Raw genomic sequence first — 21649 nt, 5'->3', positions numbered from 1 at the left:
GTTAGCCCTTTCTGCCTTATGTCATTGAAGTGCTTGGCATGTATTGTGGATTAAACAGTAGAGCAAAAGATGTGAAAACCCACATTTTAAAACTTTTTTTTATACAAGTATCCTGAATGGAAGTACTGTGTGCATCATAGTTCCACACTTTACAGTATATTCAATACTCTGCAATGATATTTATTCCTTTGGTATGCCCTGGTTGTAAATCATGTGTAATGGAAGCCCTCATATAGACTTCACTGTAAAGATAAACACTTTCAAGAGCCCTTTTCTAAAGTGTTTGCCTGGCTTTTCCACATCCGACTAAAACCTTTTAACGTATCTCGTATGATGTTCTCCCTAATTGCCATGTAAAGCTTTTCTAATTTTTCTGTGATTGATAACATACTGCCATTCATTAACTAAAATGAAAGCATAGCATTTTTTGGTGTCCTGCCATTTTAATTGGATGTTAAATAGATTAATTGGTTTACTTTTAAACTCCCTTAAAGAATGATCATTTAGGTATGGTGTAAAAAGAACCTAGTCCAGGAGCATTAAAATCATTGCGCTTGTACCTCTCCCTGCTATCTTCATCTTAAATGAAATAAAGCTCTTAGTTTATGGTCTGTTCAGTAATGTTGTCAAGTGTTGAAAATAGTTCTTCCATCTATGCTTATTCATCAAATGCTAGGGCCAAATGGGCCTTTTCAAGTAACAATAAATAGCACCAGCACCTCGGTGCTAGTGTGATAGGAAGTTGGCTTGAATACAGATGTCATATTCCCTTTTCTCATTAGCCAAGTTGCCTACCAGATGTTTCATGGTATCACTGCTGCAGACACTTCCCCTCTCTCTCTTTGTTCACCAGAGCAACAATTGTCATTCCTCCTCCTCCTCCTCCCCTTTTAACTTGCTGCCTGCCTGCTGTTTGTCTGTCTGCCTTGAGTAAAATGCAATAAGGACTGCATTCGCGTTCAACAAATGACTCTGCTTGTCCATTAAAATGAGCGCGGGGGTCTTGCATCACATCCTCCTCTGTTACACTCTTACAATAAGAAGAAAAATGAGTGCCACAAGCATCTTTGATATACAGTTATGGGAAAATATAAGTAGCTCTTAATACTTAAATTGCATCCTCGTGAGCAGATGAGAGGGTAGACCTCTCCACTGTGCTGCTAAGATCACTTACAGAGGAATATAAAATATCTACTTGTACAGTATCAGCATGTTTAGAACAGCTACTGGTTTCTAAATGGATGTTAGTGATTTACTTTGTGTTATTCAATTTTAAAACAAATAGAGTCAAAGCACTGGTTTAAAAGTACTGCAAAACTCGCTTATGAAATATGCATTTCCAAATACATTTCTTAAAGTGTTCATTACTTCCATATGCAGCTACAAGGCCAGAAGCCTTTAGAAGTGAAAACATAATGGGCCTGATCCTACACTGTTCACATAAGCCGCCCTCATCCCCTTCGTTATTCAGCAGCTACTAAATACCTAGGGCTGAATTGGTGTTCAGTTAGTACCTTTATAGAGACTAATCAGGAGGGCTAAAAATGTGGTAGTTGAATTCACTCATACCTTTGTACTGCGTAGCCTATTTTAGGCCAGGCAATATGTTTTTCTTTACTAAACATTGTTTGAAGAATCTTGTCCTCTTCTTTTTAAAACACACGTTTCTTTGTGAGCCGGGTTTTTGTTTTTCAATAAGGGAACCACTATTCCATTCAAATAAGGAAAGGGCTAACATTTTATTTTTATTTTTTAGGCCAACCTGCACTCTACCTAGAAGATTTAGAAATCTTACATCCCTTTTTGCTTTTTTATTTTATTTTTTTAAAAAACTTAGTTTGGACAGTAAAGGTAAAGGGACCCCTGACCATTAGGTCCAGTCGTGACCGACTCTGGGGTTGCGCGCTCATCTCGCATTATTGCCGAGGGAGCCGGCGTATAGCTTCCAGGTCATGTGGCCAGCATGACAAAGCCGCTTCTGGCAAACCAGAGCAGCACATGGAAACGCCGTTTACCTTCCCGCTGTAGCGGTTCCTATTTATCTACTTGCATTTCGACGTGCTTTCGAACTGCTAGGTTGGCATCCTCCCCCTAATCTTATTCCTGCACATTTCAGGGAGAAAGAATGGGCCTCCCCACCCATCCACATGCCTGTTTTACTATATGTTTGTATGAATGTGTAGCTTTTCAAAATGGCATGCATGCCTAACATCCGGTGCACATAGACCAGAAGAACACACTAGATATCTCAGAAAATACCTGGAAGCTTTCTGCATTATTTGGGCCTATCCACATTGGATATTTCTTATGCATGTCCTATTGAAGTGTTATGCTTACATGTGGACATTGAGTGGCTTCAGAAGCTGAACTTGTGTGCCAGATCGGTGGGCAGGGAAGGCATAGGAGTGGCCAGGATTTTTGTTAGGGAGGGACAGAACCTCAGATTTTTATTTATTTTTATGTATTTAGGGGCAGCTGCCTCCCCTTCACTACACCCATGAGGGAAGGTAGGCTCTTTTCCCATCCTGTCCACCCAAAACATAGGAGAAAGATTGGGGGGATATCTGAACTAGGTTCTCACCATGCAGATGCTTTCCTTGGGTGGCCAACATAGTAGATTAATTCTGCACTTTGCAAACAATTACTTCATATATCTTGATGGCTGGAGTTGTGTTCTTGGACATCTCTCTCAGACCTTTGGTTTGAATAATGACTTTAGTTCACTGCAAAGCAACAGTCAGGTTCTCAATTGACTTATAATAAATCGCAAAAATTAAACCAAAAAGCTCAACAACTTTGTGTCCGTATTTTCACTTTTTGAAATATGGCAAACCCTAGTCTGGCTATTGCATGGAAAAGATGAAAACAGGAAGTGTGGGTAATTCACATTTTTCCTCCCTCCATTTCTATGTCACAATCAATACTGCCCTTGGAAAAGGTGATATCAAAAATAGAATTACAAGGGGAAATGGTGGAGAAGATGAGAAATCAGCTTTTCTCCACCCCAAATGGGTAGGGTAGTCACTGGTTGTCTACATACATCTTCTTTCAAGTTCCACTTTTCACAACCTGTTCAAATGATCCCAATGTCAGAAGTGAAAAGCCAGTCCCACCCATGACCCAAATTGAAGCTTGTTTGCTTTGTCCCAAAGAACTCAGTACCACTGCATAGTCCCACTCTACATTGGTCCTGCCTTGGGTTCCACTTCAGCAAAAATCCCAAGGACCAGACAGAGAAGCCCAGAGGGCCTGAAGTTGCCCGCGCTGTTATAGGGGGTCTAGGAAGCTACATAGGTGTAGGGGAAAAACTATGTACACTGTTAGATGTGACAACAAGGATGTTCATTCTGCCTGTTGTTGTTTAGTCGTTTAGTCGTGTCCGACTCTTCGTGACCCCATGGACCAGAGCACTCCAGGCACTCCAGGCACTCCTGTCTCCCACTGCCTCCCGCATTTTGGTCAATCATCTGCTATGATTACACAAATGGGGAAGATACTGGCAGCTTCCAAACACAAGCCTGTGGCCAAATTAACTCAGTTCTCACAAATGATTGTTACGCATCATTCATTTTCTTGCTACAAGAAGGTTGTCTCCATTTATAGTGAACATTATGAATGAAGTAGCCCTGAGATCACAACTCATCGTAATACCTCCCTTTGCACTACTGAGTTCAGACTGCCATGCCTTGGGAGAAGGAATTGCTTGGTTCTGCTTTTTTGTCCATTTTGGAATTTAAAATATCTCGATCTTAAGCTTTGATCCTGCACTTAATGTAGTGAATTCTATATGACTTGACGTGTAAGGATTTCTAATTTCTCCATGTTAGATTCAATACTTACATACTGGTGAGATGATAAAATGAGATAACCATGTATGTCAGCAGCATGGTGAATGGGTGGGGCATTATTACGAGAGATGGATAATAGATTGGGTAGATTCTACAAAGAAACTCTCTGGGAAAGAGATACGAAAGTTCACCTCCATTTGAAGCCAGTAGAAATAGGGATTATCAGAAATTCACAGGAATGTTTCATACTTGGTAAGATTAAGAGAGTCTTGAGACTAATTGTGGCTATATTGTCTGCAAAATCCTTTCTAAGACCTCAGGAGAACTTAGCTTAGGAAAAAATATATTGCAATGATGTTCAAATACAAGTAAACTTGAAAACAACGTTTATGAAGCAGAACTGGCGCAGATCAACAATCTGGCGTCTAGAGAGAAGTTCTCAAATGCTCACTGCAATATTGGCAGGTTTCCACTCATCACAGTTTAGGGGGATACACTTAATTGAGTCTATTATACACCTTCTCTTTCTCTTCCAAATGAATATTTTAACAATTTAATTCGTGCACCCACTCAAAAGCTAGGCAATCAAAACCAATTCTATGGTGACCTAGATTTGCAACCCTTAGAGTCAATTGTCCTCACTTGGGAGCAGGTTGAATCCCCAAATGCTGGCAATCTCCTATGAATGTGATTGTTTCTTATACCAGCCTCTGTTCCATTTTCTTCTCCTTTGAACAAAAAGGAAGACAAATTATCTGCAGTGGCTTAAAGCGTGACTGCCGTTAGAACTGAAAAAGAAGCTGCACATGGATACAGAGTAATGCTAGAAAGAACTATGGTGTGGGAAAAGAAAACCCAGTAAGGAGAAACTAGATAAGATTGCCTACATTTATAAACAGGGCACAGATAGAAAAGAACCAATCTATTGTTGCCATATGCTAATGCATATAAGCAAACAGACTCTGTTTTCATTGAACTGAGGCAGCATGTGTTGGAGTAAGGTTATGATGATATAATGGCAACATGAATATTATCCACATTACAAGCTGAGCAGATAATTCTAGTTAGTGCAAATACAGTGGTACCTGTCCGCCTCGTCGAGGGCCCGTTCAGTCGAACATCCGCAGCCAGCCCGGAAGTACCGGACCGGGTTACTTCTGGGTTCACCACTTGCGCATGCACAGAAATGCAAACCGCTCCACGTGCGCAGATACGGCGCTTTGACCAGCGTCCTTTTTGGCCAGCGACCAGGGCTCCAGAACTGATCCCAGTCGCAAAACGAGGTACTACTGTACAATGAACATTCTCCAAAGAGTAGGCAAAGTTACTGCATCAGTAATATATGGATTTGGGTTGACTATATTGAGCATACGAAGGTATTCTGCTGTTAAGTATTGCATTGAACCTTGCAAAAGTATTGCATTGAACCTTGCAAAAGAGAGGTGTAAATAAAGGAACTGAGGTGAGGAAGACAAACTACGCCTGTCCTTCAAGCAGGGAAAAAATAATAGCATACATGAGTTAGATGGACACATTAATGTTGCATCAAATATGGTTAGGTTTTGGTCTTCTGACAAGTTTCCTTCACTTCAAATCCTGCACATAAGGATGTGCCATCCTTTGCTCTGCTTTCTCTTACCAGCTATTGCACTATCAAGTTCATAGCCCAAGACCTCTGGTAGAAATTGTGCAATGGCACTTGTCATTATCCTTGATTGCAATAAAAATATCCAACCAGCCATTTACTTCTGTCTTCCTCATTTTTCTTTCCATACCCCAGTATCGGTGAGGTTGAATGTTCTATCGAAATACAATTTTTAATACTTTTGATAGCTGGCAAGTTTGTGTCATTTTTCCAATTTCTTAATAATATCCTGAATAAGGTAAAAGTAAAGGACCACTGGATGGTTAAGTCCAATCAAAGGTGACTATGGGATGTGGCGCTCATCTTGCTTTCAGGCTGAGGGAGCCAGTGTTTGCCCACAGACAGCTTTCTGGGTCATGTTGCCAGCATGACTAAACCGCTTCTGGCGCAACGGAACACTGTGACAGAAACCATAGCGCACAGAAGTGCTGTTTACCTTCCTGCCACAGCGGTACCTATTTTATCTACTTGCACTGGCGTGGGACAGAGCAATGGGAGCTCACCACCGTTGTGCAGATTTGAACCGCTGATCTTCCGATCGGCAAGCCCAAGAGGCTTAGTGGTTTAGACCACAGCGCCACCCACGTCCCTACAATATCCTGAATATTTAATAATAAAAGACCCTTGTATTACATGGGCTGTGATTCCAACCTGTGATTCCTTTTCAGGCGAATTGTGATATTGGCTTTTCAGTTAGGATTTTAAAGCAGGAGAATGAAAACATTTGCTCTTATCCCCCAAATACAAACCCTCCAGATTTCATAATTTCATAGCAATAAGGAAACAGCTGGAATCCTGCAATTTGGAACACCCAGCAGGAGTGCTTACAACTAGGCAGAATACCAGTGGGGTTTAGGAGTCCCCCTGTGCGGTTTAGAGTGAGAGAAGAGGGCCTGTTGCACTGAAATCTACTTTGAATATGTTAAACCTACCGAAGAAGAGCAACGTTGCGGTGAAACATTTTCATCCAGATATCTAATCTCACTGTAATACTGTGATTTCTCTTTTTCATCTAGGGTGTTACTATTAGACCTATCTCCTAATTAATTACATTTTATTTCATTTGCCTTGTGCAGATACGATTGTCTCCTCCAGCTGCTGTGCAAGTTTAGACTACATTGTCACCTACCTCTTTAAGCACATAGCAAAAGAAGGCAAGAAACCTCTGAGATGTAGAGAGGCTTCCCAAGATGGGCAAAGATTATTGCACTTCATGCAGCAGAACTCAGAGGTATTGCAGCAGGTAAGCTCTGTAGCATTCTTCTACTTTTGTTATAGTTGTGAGCAAAGGTGTTCTCCTCACTCTTCTTTCTTTTTTAAAAAATATCTTTTATTCATTTTTGCCTTTTTATCATCCCAAATAAGTCATAATCATGTACACATAGGATTCTCTGAATCTCTGAACTTCCATCCTCTCCTCCATGCTTTCCAAAGCTATTCTTTTCCAACTGCATCATATAATGTTCTCCATATTTTCTTAACCCTCAATCTTGCTACGTTGCAAGATTATTATTATTTTTTTAGAATCCTACCAAGGTTTTAAATTGTTTACAGTGTTCTTTTAAGTAACTTATAAATTCCCCCCATTTTTTATTAAATTTATTATTCTCTTGATCTCTGATCTTCCCGGTCATTTTCGCCATTTCGGCATAGTTCAGGCATCCCCAAACTGCGGCCCTCCAGATGTTTTGGCCTACAACTCCCATGATCCCTAGCTAACAGGATCAGTGGTCGGGAAAGATGGGAATTGTAGTCCAAAACATCTGGAGGGCCGAAGTTTGGGGATGCCTGAGTCCATCATCTTTGTCAGCCATTCTTCTCTTGTAGGTACTTTGTCTGCCTTCCATCTTTGGGCAAATAACATCCGTGCTGCTGTCATAGCTCTTCTTCTTTCTTATAAAGCAAGTTTACAAGAATATTTCAGTTTATCAGTTAATAGATAAGAGTTTTTTAAATTGCTGGTGTTTTTTGTTTTGGAAGTTTAGAAAAAAGCCTCTAGTGATACAGTAGTCATGAGGAGATCATGTTCTTAACTCCAGGCGCTGATGAGCTCACTGTCAACAATCACAATTGTCTTCCTCATTGGCCCAGCATCAACTACTTTACAAATAAGTGGGTACCTTTGACCACTGTGGAAGATGCTGGGGTCATCTGCACACAAGAGACCTATTCCACCACAACCTCCTTTCACACTGGATTTCCAGCGTCAGTGCATCTGTGCCAGAAAGCAAAAGGCACTTTGCCAAAAAAAACCCCACGTGACCAAGCAGCGCACATGTGAACTGATTTTATTATAGAAGTTCAGAAGCTTCTATAATGCACTAAGGGAGTCTTCAGTGGTTGAATATTCAGGAAAGAAATCTTGGGGCCATTGTGGATAGCTCGGTGAAAAGCATTGCAACCTGGGATACAACAACAGTGAAAAATATTACAGTATTGGAAAGTATTGGAAAGCTTGGGTTGAAAATAAGTTGACCTCTTTGTGGTACCTTTCTGAATGTGTGGCCAGATTTAGAATCCTGTATACCAGTTTTCCTGAGCCTGATGCCCTCGAGATGTTTCAGAATCCCAACTTCTGGTACTATGGGAGTTTACAGCTTGATGTTGCTAACACTCCTACGGGAGTCCTGGTTGACTTCTGAAATATAGTGTTGATCACTTGTTGGCATGCTGTCCCTCTAACTAGAGCATTTTTGGCTCCCTAGTAATCAATTTTGCCTTACATCCTGTTTAGTAAAACCATCTGGAGAGTTCTTCCTCCTACTCCCAATCCAAATATAGTGGAGAATGCCTGGGACAAGAATAGGTGTAGGTGTCTCGATAAAAGCTAATAAACTAAATCTCAACAAACAAGACTGAAGAAGTGTTCATAGATGGTATGGTTGGGTAGTGAGTTAATATTTGGCCTGTTCTTGATGAAGTTGCAGTTTCCCTTAAGAGAACTTGGTGTCGTCGTTTTTAGGTTTAGCCTTGCTTATAGGCACCCAAACAAAGTCTATAGTGTGGAAAGCTTTCTGCCTTCAGTTGGTGTGCTAGCTGTAGCCTCTCCTTGATAACCGAAACCTCATATCCATGCCTTGTTGACATCTCACATTAGATATCTGCAATGTGGCTATACATTAGGCTGCCTGTATAAGAGTTTTCAGAAACTTCAAGGGGTTCAGTGTTTTTGCTGAAACCAAAAGAACTTTGCTGGCTTCTAGTATATTTTTGGATGCAGTTCAATGTGCATTTTAGTGTATGAAGCCCTAAACAGCCTCAGGGCAACTGTCTTCTCTTATATGGATGTGCCTGTTTGCTTAGTTTATCTGGTCCTGATCCAGTTGCCTCCACCTTTGGAAGTTTGATGTATCAGGGGCAGGGCCCTTTTTTGGAAAAAGTGTGGCAGCTTGACTATGGAACTTTCTCACTAAACATTTTTGCCGAGTACCTACTTAAATGTCTTTTCGGTGTCTGGTGAAGGCTTTTTAATGTACTTGAGTCTTCAACATATATATTAATTGTACCAGCTTTTAGTAAGTACACTTATTCTTCTGACTTTTCTTTTTCCTTGTATATTAGATGGATTTTACTTAGTATCTTAGTATTATATTTTGTATTAGTATTTAATCTTTTATCTGAGTCACCTCAGAGATAAGCAGATGGAATAGTTCTAAATAAAAAATAACTAGATGCTCATATGATATGTATCTAAGCAATTTATTGTCATGTGTATCTTTTCAAGGCAAATCGAGCAATAAAAATTTCATGATCTGAAGACGATACAGAGAGGTGTTGTGCTTCTGTTTCTGTTATTATGGGATACACTATTGTTGCAAGGAACCGTGGATTTTGACAGTTCCATAGTCAGTTTTGTCTTTGGTGAATGATTTAATCCCAAATGGCAGACGGGTGGGCATTTTAAGAACAGATTGTTAACTAAATACCATGTAACTGCTTGGATTTATGGCTGTAATCAGGACAGAGTGACATCAGTGGAAGAGTTGGCATGACCTTTAGTGACCTTGAGATTGTACTGATGGTTAGGTAACAGAAATGGAAGTTGCTATTTAAGTTTACGAGATTTATCACTGTTATTTATTGTTCCGATTACATTGGGCGATCTTTGTTTCCAAATAAAGGCAAATAAGGAACTGGTACACAGCATATTATTTAGGCATGTATTTGACTGGCATTATTATCGGCATGTGATTCATTGCCATCATTCCCTCTCACTACGACTTCCTGCAGAAGCCAATCCAAAGCAGAAATTGATTAGAACTTGGCGGTGTATTCAGTATTCACCTGTCACTGTGTACAGTAGTTATACTGCTCTATAAATACAACTGTAGGATCAGAAATAATAGCATAGTGACCTCAAATCGGGATTTTCATACGTTTGCCTTCCTTATGACCCTTAACACTGTATTTTGTGTTAATGATGCTTGGCAATCCTGAAATTTATATCATATGAATAAGCAGTGATCTGTCTTTATTAGCTTCGCAATTTGTCGGATACATTACAGTTCGTCTGAACGCAGGCTTTCAGGTACTCTTTTAAATATTAATGACTGGTCTCCAGTAGTCAGCATAAATATGATTTGCATTAGCACGAGTCATGCCGTATTGAGTGCTTCTGATGTCAGCCATTCAGTGTACTAATACCTGACATCATCTCCCGAGGTCACTACCAACTTTGACCTTTCTCCTTGTGCACAGTTTCTCTAGTCTCAGAAGCTCTTTTGAATTGATTTGAAATTTTGACTCTCCCCTTTATGAGGCAGTAAAATTGATAATTATTCAGATGGGAACTGAGTGCTGAGTGAAAAATCAATTCCACCCGCTCTCTGCTGCGTATAAAATTACTTCTGACTCTGCTGGTCTAAACGAATGGCCAAGGTAAAAGCAGCAGGCAGGAATAGTAGGAAGAGTTAGCTGGACGAAGCTAATAGCCTAAAGGGATGGCTTTTTGAGATGAGGGAGTGAGCCAGTTGGGGGCGGTTATCAGCAATGATGGGACTCATTGATTATATGTTTACATCAGATTTCCATTGGGTTATAAATCAGCCCTGAATAGAAACAGAACCCAAGGACTTGAATCTTACCAGAGGGACAATGAATTAGATTATTCTCATTTTCACACTCAGATGAAAAGTGAGCCATTGATTATTCATCGGCAGGCCATTAAACCCTGGCTTTAGAGCTGATTTGACTATCATGGCGGCTAATGAACAAGACTGTTGCTTCACAACTAGAGGTTTCAGTTTTCTAGACAGCTGTGTCTTGTAAGTAATGCCTAACCCTATTAAAAGGAAGGGGGTTATTACAAATTGCTTAACAGTGCTAGAAAACTAGGCCCTAATGACTAATTGTACTGTGAGCTTAAAGAGGCTTGTCAGTTCTTTAAAGTGATGCAATGTAACAGAATATTTTCCTCTGTTCTGGCGGAAGCACTGTTTATATTGTGTTTCTTTTAAAATAACGAAAGGAGCATCCCTAAATACGGATGCATATCTGCACAAGTGTCAAATAGATAGGTAAAAGAAAGTTCTCTTGTTACTGAAGAAATGGAAATACATTTTAACTAGCTATAACACGACAGTGGCTTTCCTGTATCAGTGGGGGTTGGATTAGACAACATTTAAGGTCCCTTCCAACATTCTGGTTCTGTTTCACGAGAGATGCTATTTGCTGGTCCCATAGAATGAATTCTAGTTGATTCTAAGCAAACTGTTCCTTTATTCAACTGGCATTGACCAGTCCCTATGCCATATCAACTATACCACCCAGGTGTGCCAATTTTAATAAAATATTCTTTTGGGGGGCCAAGTAAGCCCTTCTCTGCGTAATTGAACACCTAACATGGTGCACAGACACAAGGCAACTGGCAGCCTAGAGTTAGGGGGGCTACATGTCTTTTCTCATGGCATAAAGAGCCAGAGGAAAGAGTGGTCTTATTCTTTAGAACCATGAGAACAATTTCAGCTGGCCACCATAGAACTGCACTGCTGTTTTGCTATCCTCCTGACTACTGGGATATTAAAGAAGTAATAGATGACGAGGATGTGTTGTGCTGGCAGCAGGGATATGAGAGAGGGAAGATTAGAGGATGAAAGACCATTGTAAAACTATTCAGATTATTGTAAGCGTACGTATAACATAGCAAAGCATGCCATCTGCTTATCTCCATCTGAAACCACATGCATATGTTAAGATTCAAATATATGTTGGCCCTGTGAGATAAAGGCCTCATAACTTCATAAAACATCTGAACACATAGCAAAGAGCAGACTCTCCAAGTGCTTCACTGCTTGGCTTGATTGGGTTATACAATAAACAGGACCTCTGCTAAAGCCTTGAGGGGCAGGAATAATAATATTGTGGGTATAGTCAGAGGCATTTAAAACATATAGTCTTATTAAGAGTATTAGAAGTTCAGTGAAAGGCATTTATTTAATTATGTCTCAGAATGAAAACTACTTCTGTGAGTGTATATCAGATAGTTAGACCTGGAGCAATGATCTTTAAGAGGTTTTAGCTCTCTCAGTTGCTTGCTCTTGCCTGCTGAAGAAATGAAATAGAAATTTGTGTAGAATGCAAATGGAGTTGCCCTTGCTCACATAAGTGAAGCTGCTCTAGAAATGTGGAATGTAGGAAGCCCAATTATGCATAATTTCTTTTTTTATTATATGATTGGGTGTTGTTTTATATTCCTAACCAGTATCACTTTTAAGCTTTAATACAGTCTTGTTCAATGTAGTAAAATGCATCCTCTTTCAATACCCTTGTGCTTGCTTTTTCTTTTACTACAAATTACAAATGCAGCTATTCCGTCCTTGCTAAGATTAAACAAAGCCAACACCCTTCCCCAACTGTTTTTTTTTTAAGTGTTGCATTTAATTACCGGTAACTAATGTTTGAATCGCATACATAAGCTGTAACTTAACAACTTGCTCCAACGTAAATAGAAGTTATGTTAATACGTTTTCTGCAGTTAATAAATCAATGGAAGTTTCCTTTCTTCAGTGCCGGTTATGTTGTTCATCCCAAAGTTAACCACAGCCCCTAGAGGAAATAGTCTGTGCTTCCTATGGGCTGCCCATGTGTAACTTGCAGTAGATATTCAATGCTTTGACATACTTTGTGGTACCTTCTTCATATTTAAAATTCTGATTGCTTTTCTTGGTATTAAGCAGTGGGAGAAGCAGCAGTGTGCCTAGTAGTTTACAAAAGGATTAAAATTAGTCTGCTTCACAGGGGGATTGGGATAAAATACACCATTAATAAAATGCCTTAATGTTTCACGCTAATGTTTTTCACAATAAGTAAAAAAGCAAAAGTCTGATCACCCCTGTTCACGTTTGGATGAATCTTCTCAGCACTGTATAGCACATTATCTTTTCAATTCTACCTTTTCAGATGGCATCTTAGTCATTTTTATAGCAACTAGAATGCCATGTGGACAAGACTATAACCTTACAGTGGTACCTCGGTTTATGAACACAATTGGTTCCAGAAGTCTGTTCATAAACTGAAGCGTTGCGTGGCGAAACCCCGACCTTCCCCGAATGAATAAGAAACAAAACACAGTGATTTAAGGTTAATGGGCATAAAAAGGCCACAACTTTATTGATTACGGATTGTAGAGAGGTATTGGCATTAGGCATTGGATCTAACCGACTATATCCGACTCCAGCCCGTTGTGCTGGCAGTCTGAGAAGGTTTAACCACCGTTGGGTGAGTCCTGTGATGTGGATCCACTAGGAACTCACCCTGGGGCCACCGGTAAAGGGCGTGCCGATCCGAAGCGGCTGGGGACGGGAACAAAGAAACCGGGCCCCGGCCACGCGCTCGCTTTTAAAGCCGCAAGCCACGCCCCCGGGCGTCCGGATTGGCCGCACCGGGGATGACACGTCCGGGGCATAGCCTATGGCTGGAGGGATGCAGCCATCCCTCCAGCACGTGAAAGGGTCATGGCTGCCCGCAACCTCCCTCTCCGGCGATGCCGGAAGGGCCTTTCATAAACTGAAGTGAACTTTCCCATTGAAAGTAATGGAAAGTGGATTAATCTGTTCCAGACGGTCCGCGGAGTACTTAAACTGAAGTGTTCATAAACTGAAGCGAACTTTCCCATTGAAAGTAATGGAAAGTGGATTAATCCGTTCCAGACGGGTCCGCGGAGTACTCAACCTGAAGCGTACTTAACCCGAAGCATGGGTGTAATTGGTTCCGGAAGTCTGTTCATAAACTGAAGCAAACTTTCCCATTGAAAGTAATGGAGGGTGAATTAATCCATTCCAGATGGGTCCGCGGCGTTCGTAAACCGAAAATTTGTAAACCGAGGTGTTCATAAACCGAGGTTCCACTGTACTATGAAGTGTGATAGAACTCAGCAGGCGTGGGGTGGCTATAACACAAGAAGAGGATTTGTTTAAACAAATGTGTGTGTGCTTTTTCTCTTTCTCAGGGGAGAGGAGTGTAACCCAGGGGAGGGAGGAAAAAAGCAACCAGAAGGGGTGATGCCCCCATCTCACTCTGTCAAAATTAAATGTACCCTCAGGCCCCAAACAATTGGCAGCCACTCATATCTGGATTCAGGATTTTAGCATGTTTTAAGGATACGATCCAATAAGCATCATAACTTTTCCTTAATTGAAAGAAATATAACAGCTGTAGACCAAATCAGCAGAGATGTGGGTGGTTAAGGAACAGGAAAAGATACTTTATTGAATGAGCTAGAATTCAATCTCAAAGCCACTTATTGAACTATTGACATAAATTTAGGCATTTCAGCATTGATTGATAGTTTAATATAAATAATTTCATGAATTTAGGGGGTGGAACTGGATGTGCCTTAAAATATATTAACTTTTTATTCTGTCAGACATATAATGCATTTATTAATTACTCTGCCTTTGTGCTCGTGTAACTTTTATCAACAAAATAATTGCCTTCTCATCTTAAGGCAGAGTAATTCAATAAGCAAAACAATATTTCATAATGGTGTGAAGGTGTCAGCAGCTTTGATAAAAGCACAAGGCAGGTATAATTCCACCTGTGCAGAATGCTGTGCTTACAATTCTCTGTGTAAAATTATAAAATGGAGGAGGGGGCGCCACATAAACCTTTCGTCCATCGTTTTGCATCTTGCATAACTTTTCAGCTTTTAATCCGAAGCTTGCTACTTTATAGTTCTTCAGAGCAGTTGTACTTTAAGAGTGCAATCTGTTTGTAAAACAAAACAGTTAAATCGAGCAAGAATGACTTCCCCGATCACAGAGCTTGTTAAGCACTTAACAATACAGTATGCTCCTTTGGTGTGCATGGAAGTTTAGCTTCGTAAAGTAACATGTATCGCATAGTCCATGGATGGAGACAAAAAGGCTGCAATTTGGCTTTCAGAAAAAAATTGCTAGAGGTGTTGATGGTAGAGGTGCACCCTCAGGCTAGGCAGCTGGTGTATATATGCTTTTTGTTTATCCGTTTCTGGTTTATGTACCCTTTAGGCCAACAGATGAAACAATTGCTCCTACAGGGTCAGCTGCTGGTCAGAGGCAAAGTAAGAAAAGACTTTGCGTTCAGACACGTCAGCCATCGTCTTAGCGCAGCTGGCACCTGCTACTGGTGCGCAGCAGGAGGGTTAAAGGTCAAAGAGGCAGTTGTTCTAAACTCAGTGATGGCTTAAAGGGACTTGTAGATTAATCTGCTTTATTAACTTCCGTATATTAGATAACTATTGCAGTGAATGAAAGCATGTCTTTCTGAATAAGTACCATCACCTCTTTCCCTTTTAAATTGGCTTTTGAGTAATGAATATTAAATAGAATGCGTTTCAGGGGTAATTAAATGAAAACATTAGGATGCTGGTGTTTGCATCTTATTTGAAACTTTGTTGCATATTTATAAAGCATTGCTTACCTTTTATATTTTGAGGGAAAACAAATAACCGGGGTGTTTTGAATTACAAATGAAATCTCTCATGCTTACTGAACAATTGTAATTTTCTGGGCAAACCTCCTTTAAAACAGCAGCAAACACGGAACAATCTTTAAAAGCATTTGTATCAGAATTTGCCCACTTCTTTGCAGTTGTCTGTCTTTGTTACTCTGTGCTTCAGAAGTCGTACAAAATGTTTTGGTTATGTTTTCCGCATAAAACGGATGTTGCCAAATGGCAGGATGTAACCATTTGATTAAAAGCTGGCTAAGTCATTGGCCTTGCCCTTCTTCCTATGTTTTACACAGGCTGCCTGCATTTTTATTTAAGGATAAAATGAAATAGTAAGTGTTGCAGAAACATTTGCACATCTATCTATTTGAATGTCCCAGTGGTTGTGGGCAGAACTTATTGGTATGTCTCTGAATACGTGTTGCAGAGAAATGAACGACCATGGGAAAAGCTGTTGCCTGCATTCTTTGGCCGCCTCTTATTGACTGCTGTTGAAAACACAATGTCGAACTAGATCGGCCATTGGCATTATCCAGTAGACCCAGTTCTAATGATGGGATGACAACATGGGGTGGGGGTGGGGGTCATGCATAGCCAAGTCGCTCAGTGTTCTTTATGACTGAGTGGGGATTGAACTCAAATCCACCTAATCTGTCTAAACATTCTGGCCCAGCAATGGTTAGTTTTTGGCTTTTACCAAATGTTTCTCAACTACAGCCCCATCTTCCCTGAGCATTTATTGTGCTGACTGGGTCTGATGAAGTACAGTAAGATTGGGGGGGCGTGCGCAAGGGGTTAGCTACTCCAGCTCTAGGCACCATACCGCACTGCCAATCTCTCACATCCGATGTATGTATTTTAAAAAAATTAAATTCCCATACTGCCCTTCATTTGAGGGTTTATGATATAAGGCCACAAAAATACATAATGTAGTAACAGACAAAAACAATACTCCCCTCCCCCAATTTAAAAGGCCATCTTCAATCTGGTTAAAATATACTTCTTAGTCAAGAATCAAAGTCCATTTATTTAAGGGGCATATCTTTTGTACTGTTCTATTTCCTGGTTCTTCTGAGCTCACATGGCATCGACTTCATATTGCCCAAATTGTGGATCCTGAGCTGGGTCCTTGACTTCTTTGAAAACAATGATAATCATTGATGAAAATGCCTTCTCAAACGCTTGGTTCCATAGATCATAGGTGTCTGTGCATGCAATTGAGTTGGCCCTTTTCTTACCTCATATATTCTACTAGAGAGGAGGTCTCTGCTGGTTTATTATGGCTAGAGCTTTTGCGATTTCTGCTGCCATTTAAGCAGCACAAATAGTGCTCTTTAGTTGGTTAGTTATTGATGTACTCAGATGAATGCTACCGACGGAAAACCAATTAACTTCTTTTTGGCATAAAGAGCAATATTCCAGTCTGTAATAAATATTCCAGTGAACATTGGTTAACCAGAGGAATCCAAAGAGACTGGTACAGAAGCAGCAGTATTAAGTAGGAGAAACAATATTCAAGGAATTTGTTTTTAATAATGCCAGAATGTATCCTGCTACTTCTAGCTTTGATGGGTGGTGGTTGTGAGAAATTATATTAATTGAAAAAGACTCTTGATTACTTTTTATTATGCAGTAAGGGAAGACCTGTTGCCACTCAGTAATTCCAATCATTTGGAATAGCTACTGTTAGTATTCAGTTTCCCACCAGTCATTTTATAAGAATGTGCTTTCAAATTATCATTTGTTTCAAATGCGAATAGTTGCAAGTAACAAATTGTTCCAGAAAATTTAGGATCAGTTTGTGAACCACTTGAGAACAAAGAGGATTAAGAAGACTATATATATGTGTGTGTGTGTACACACACACACACACACACACACACACACACACACACGCTGTTCCAATATGTCTCTTTAATACTTTGCAAAACACACAAATAAGCCGATTTTCTAGAAGAATTTGTGGTTCTCTATATCATAGAATCATAGAGAAGGGACCCTGAGGATCATCTAGTCCAGGCATGTCCAAAGTCCGTTTTGGGGGCCTAATCCGGCCCGCCGGCCTATTTAATCCAGCCCCCGTAGCAGTATGTGTCCGGGGGGTAAAATCCTTTAAAAAGCTCAGCAATCCTAAAAAAAAAGCTCACAACTTTGGTCGGCCCTCAACGCATGTTCGCTTCATCAAATCTGGCCCTCTTTGAAAAACATTTGGGCACCCTTGACTTCTAGTCCAACCCACTACAATGCAGGAATATGCGGTTGTCCCATATGAGGATCGAACCTGCAACCTTGGTAAGTTTCAGCATCACACTCTAACCAACTGAGTATCCAGGTAGAAGTTGAGTTAGGCTGAGAGTCGCACCCTTCTTTTCACCCAAGGCACTAACATTCTTTTGAACTTTACTCTTTGTCTTTCCCTTATAATCTTTGTTGTGTCTTTCAAAACCCTTTCTCGAAACAACAAGCCATTATTCTTGATAGTTCATGACCAGTCTCATTTCTGTCCTTTTCATCTCTTCCTGGTCTGCACTGGAATGCAGGTTTTGGCAAACAATTGTGCAGTACCGAGACACAGTATATAGATTTTGTGTACTTTGCCTATCATGATTTCAAGAGCATGGTTGCTTATTGTTGATACCCATTAGGAGTCGATGGAAAATAAACATCCTTTCCCCAAAAAAACAAAAAGGAAGTATTCTTCAACATGCTCTTCTATCACTTCCCCCCCTCCCCCCACCCCTACCGCACTTTGCAAAACTCCCTTCTGGTTTCAGTATCTTGTGGAAGAGGAATGACTCTCAAAACAGTGTCTGGTTGATCACCATAGAATAGAAAGGAAGATATTTTGCAATGACCCAGCACTAGGAAGAAATGGTGCAGAGTTTATATCCCAATGATTTAAGTATAAAACAGACACCGAAGGTTCCAGCAACAGTTTAGGGCTGGTAGGCTAAAAGCTAGCTTTGCAATCGTAGACTCTTGCCAAGGCCATTGGTGCAGGAAGCATATGACACAGCTATTAAGAGGATCAGGCTGTCTGCGCCTTTCTTCTCTCAAGAGGCACTTGTAATGGATGCTATTTTCTCCCCTCATTAATCATGTGGTAGTGATTCTTCAAAGAGGAGCTGTTATCCAATCCCAATAGTGAAAACTTAGTGCAAATATGGTAACATGTGGAGCGTTTGTTCTACGAAGGGCCTGTGTTAGCATTGCCAAAAGGAGAAATATGTTTGATTAAGTGCTTAAAGAGCTCATCGTAATTTCCAAATGGTCCATACTGCAATATGATATACTCTGACTGGAAGGGACTCTAATGAGTTTGCTAGTTAAAGAATGCCAAGCTTCATCCAAATGAGCAACTCACAAATCCGTTTTTTTGTGAGCGATAAGTTATTCAAGCCTTGAGGAAGAAAAATCTGCACATCCCAAAGCCCAGATGGGAAGATACAAAGGTGCTTGAGTTTGAAAACATCTGTTGGGTGCATCTCACACCCAAACTTATAGCAGCCTGAAATGACACAGCACGCAATAGAGAGCTGACAAGGAATTCAATGTAGACAAGAACAAGAAATGCCTCTTCTGATTATGTTTCTGCTTGTAGTGCAGCATGTCAGCCACACACCACCTATTTAACCTGCAGTAAAATAAATCCATAGCGAACCAAACTGTTGTGCTAATGGTGCAGCTGTTTTGATGTTGACAACTAGACCTTCCATCTCCCCGTTTTACAGATGAACCAGGCAGGCACATGAGCCACAAACATGGCTGCTGTTGTCGCATCCAGCATGTCAGATGCATTGCCCTTCACCAGTACTTGCTTTTAATAGCCTTGATGTCAACATATTGGAAATCTGCAAATCAAACTGAAAGTGCTTAAAATTGATATTTTGAATCAACATTGTTTTTAGAGTGAGGCATTAGACTGGCACATTTGCAGTCAAGCTGCTTCCTGTCTTCCCATTACTGTTGTATTTACTTTCAGATAAAATGTAGACATCAACTTTATTATCTTGTCAGCAGTTTGGAAGGCATTTTGCCAGTTGTCAAAAGTTTCAGCAGTAAACCGTAAGATAGGATGAGATGCTAGCTTTTTAATTGGTGTGGAGCTGTTATTACATGATGTTAATAGATACAGGGACCCAGGTGGCGTTGTGGTTAAATCACTGAGCCTAGGGCTTGCTGATCAGAAGGTCGGCGGTTCGAATCCCTGTGACGGGGTGAGCTCCCGTTCCTCGGTCCCAGCTCCTGCCAACCTAGCAGTTCGAAAGCACATCAAATGCAAGTAGATAAATAGGAACCGCTACAGCGGGAAGGTAAACGGTGTTTCCGTGTGCTGCTCTGGTTTGCCAGAAGCAGCTTTGTCATGCTGGCCACATGACCTGGAAGCTATATGCCGGCTCCCTCGGCCAATAATGCGAGATGAGCGCGCAACCCCAGAGTCGGTCACGACTGGACCTGATGGTCAGGGGTCCCTTTACCTTTACCTTTAATAGATACAGTAGGTGTAAGAAATGCTTGAGCTCTTATTCAAAATACTGTAAAGAAACACCTGGGAAACTGAATTTGTTTTTTTCCTTTCAGCGGGGTCACTTCCTGTGGTTAAACTGTGCCATTCATAATGTATTTTGGGTTGTCTTAACTTAATTTGCACACACTTGATATGAAGGTGAGAGCTTTCGTTCTTGGTTTCCCAAGATTCACACGATGGGGATTTCAAGTTACCCTACCACTTTGAAAAGTGATTGATTATATAGAAGGGGCATTGCCTGTGTTGCGATCTAAAATTCCATTCCATCTGTGATGCCTTTGTCCACAGATACAACTAAATAGGTGGCCCAGCAATGACAGCAAATAGGTCATAAGACATAGGAAACATTCTCCAAGAACTAAAATTACTTTAAAAATAATCACATAGAGATTCCATCTGTACATTATCAAATCCATCTAGCCCAGTGTTTATCAACCTTTCTCACCCATTGCCCCATTTTAGCTAACATAAAAATCCCATGCCTCCCCTGGCTCTCCTAATAATGTTATTTGAATTTTCAAATGGATTGAAATTTTATGTCTTAATTTTATAGTTACATTGTACTTTTTCTTTTCTTTTTTGACACTCATCCCCCTCCCCCCAGATCTTCCCAGCTTTGGAAACACTGGTCTAGCCCATTATTTTCTGCTGCGACAGGCATCAGCTTTCCAAAGCCTAGGGCAAGATGGAACTTTTGCAACCCTGCTATCTGAGATCCTTTAAAAAAAAACACAGAACCTGGAGTAGCCAGTGTTTTGAACTTGGACCTTCTGTATGCAAAGCATTTGCATGTTTTGTGATTTTTCCTGACTTTACTCAGATTGCTAGATCTTCTTTTACTGCCTTAGTTGGAAGGCAGAGAGTTTTAGAAGGGTGCATTCATCATGAAAATTTGTTGCAAAGGAAATAAATTTAAGTCACTGTTCATTACATGAATTGTGCACATCAGAGCACATTGCGCTGTTTCCTACTTTTCCTCATATGCACAAAGCTCAGTTTGTGATAGGCCTCGCTCATTCCTGGCACTCTTGAAAATGGGTATGAGGTAGAATTTAGGACTGATCATAGAATTTATAGCTATGTCCTGGACATGCACATCACCTTTAATTTTCGCAAATCTTTATGTCTCTTTACAGTGTGTTTTGCATGGTTCCTTTCACCTTTGTTTATGGTTACAAATTTTACTCTCAGTCTAGATTAAATTATTGTGGCCCAATCCAGATTCCTGTGGGTCGTCCCTATGGATTCCAGTGGCGCTCCAGATGCAAAACACCTACTTTAAAATAAACAAGGACCAGGGAAACACTTTTCAGGAGAAAAGTAATGATTGAAGTCTTTTTGCCCTAAAGCCTGCAATTCCATTGTAAGAATGAAGAACTGGAATCTTAATGCTTAATCCATATAAGGTTTTACTAGGCATGTTTTTGAAGTCCTCTTCATCTCAATACAGTTCCTGATGTTCCATGCAGTTTATTCATAGTACAGTATTCCTAATTTGTTGCTTTAAGCAGGGTTTTGATTAGAGTTCAGGAAACCTCCCAGATTAAAAATCAGACTAAAAATAATTCATATTGATAATGGATTGCTCCACAATGCTCATTTCTTCTCCTTCTGTTTATAAAACTTTCTAATATAGCTGAATTTCTAGAGACTCGTATAGGTCTTGGACAAGTTGCCAAGTGGTTCAAGCACAAGAGTGAGTTGGGTAATTCCGTGGTGACATTTGTAAATTTCTTATTTTATGTTTTAGCTAATATTACT

At 40.4% G+C, this 21649-nt stretch overlaps 1 protein-coding gene across 5 annotated transcripts in view; it reads left to right on the top strand.

The window, feature by feature from the left end:
- Positions 1-21649, top strand: part of RANBP17 (RAN binding protein 17) — a 163844-nt gene that overhangs the window by 131234 nt on the left and 10961 nt on the right. For all 5 annotated transcript variants that reach the window (XM_035110144.3, XM_035110143.3, XM_088665553.1 and 2 more), the window contains exon 25: positions 6510-6676. In XM_035110144.3, coding sequence (XP_034966035.3) covers positions 6510-6676 — 167 coding nt within the window. The remainder of the gene's footprint in view (positions 1-6509; positions 6677-21649) is intronic.

This window comes from Zootoca vivipara, chromosome 3 (genome assembly GCF_965207765.1).
Source record: "Zootoca vivipara chromosome 3, rZooViv2.hap1.1, whole genome shotgun sequence".
NCBI lineage: Eukaryota > Metazoa > Chordata > Lepidosauria > Squamata > Lacertidae > Zootoca > Zootoca vivipara.
This window is presented reverse-complemented; position numbering and strand designations above follow the sequence as displayed.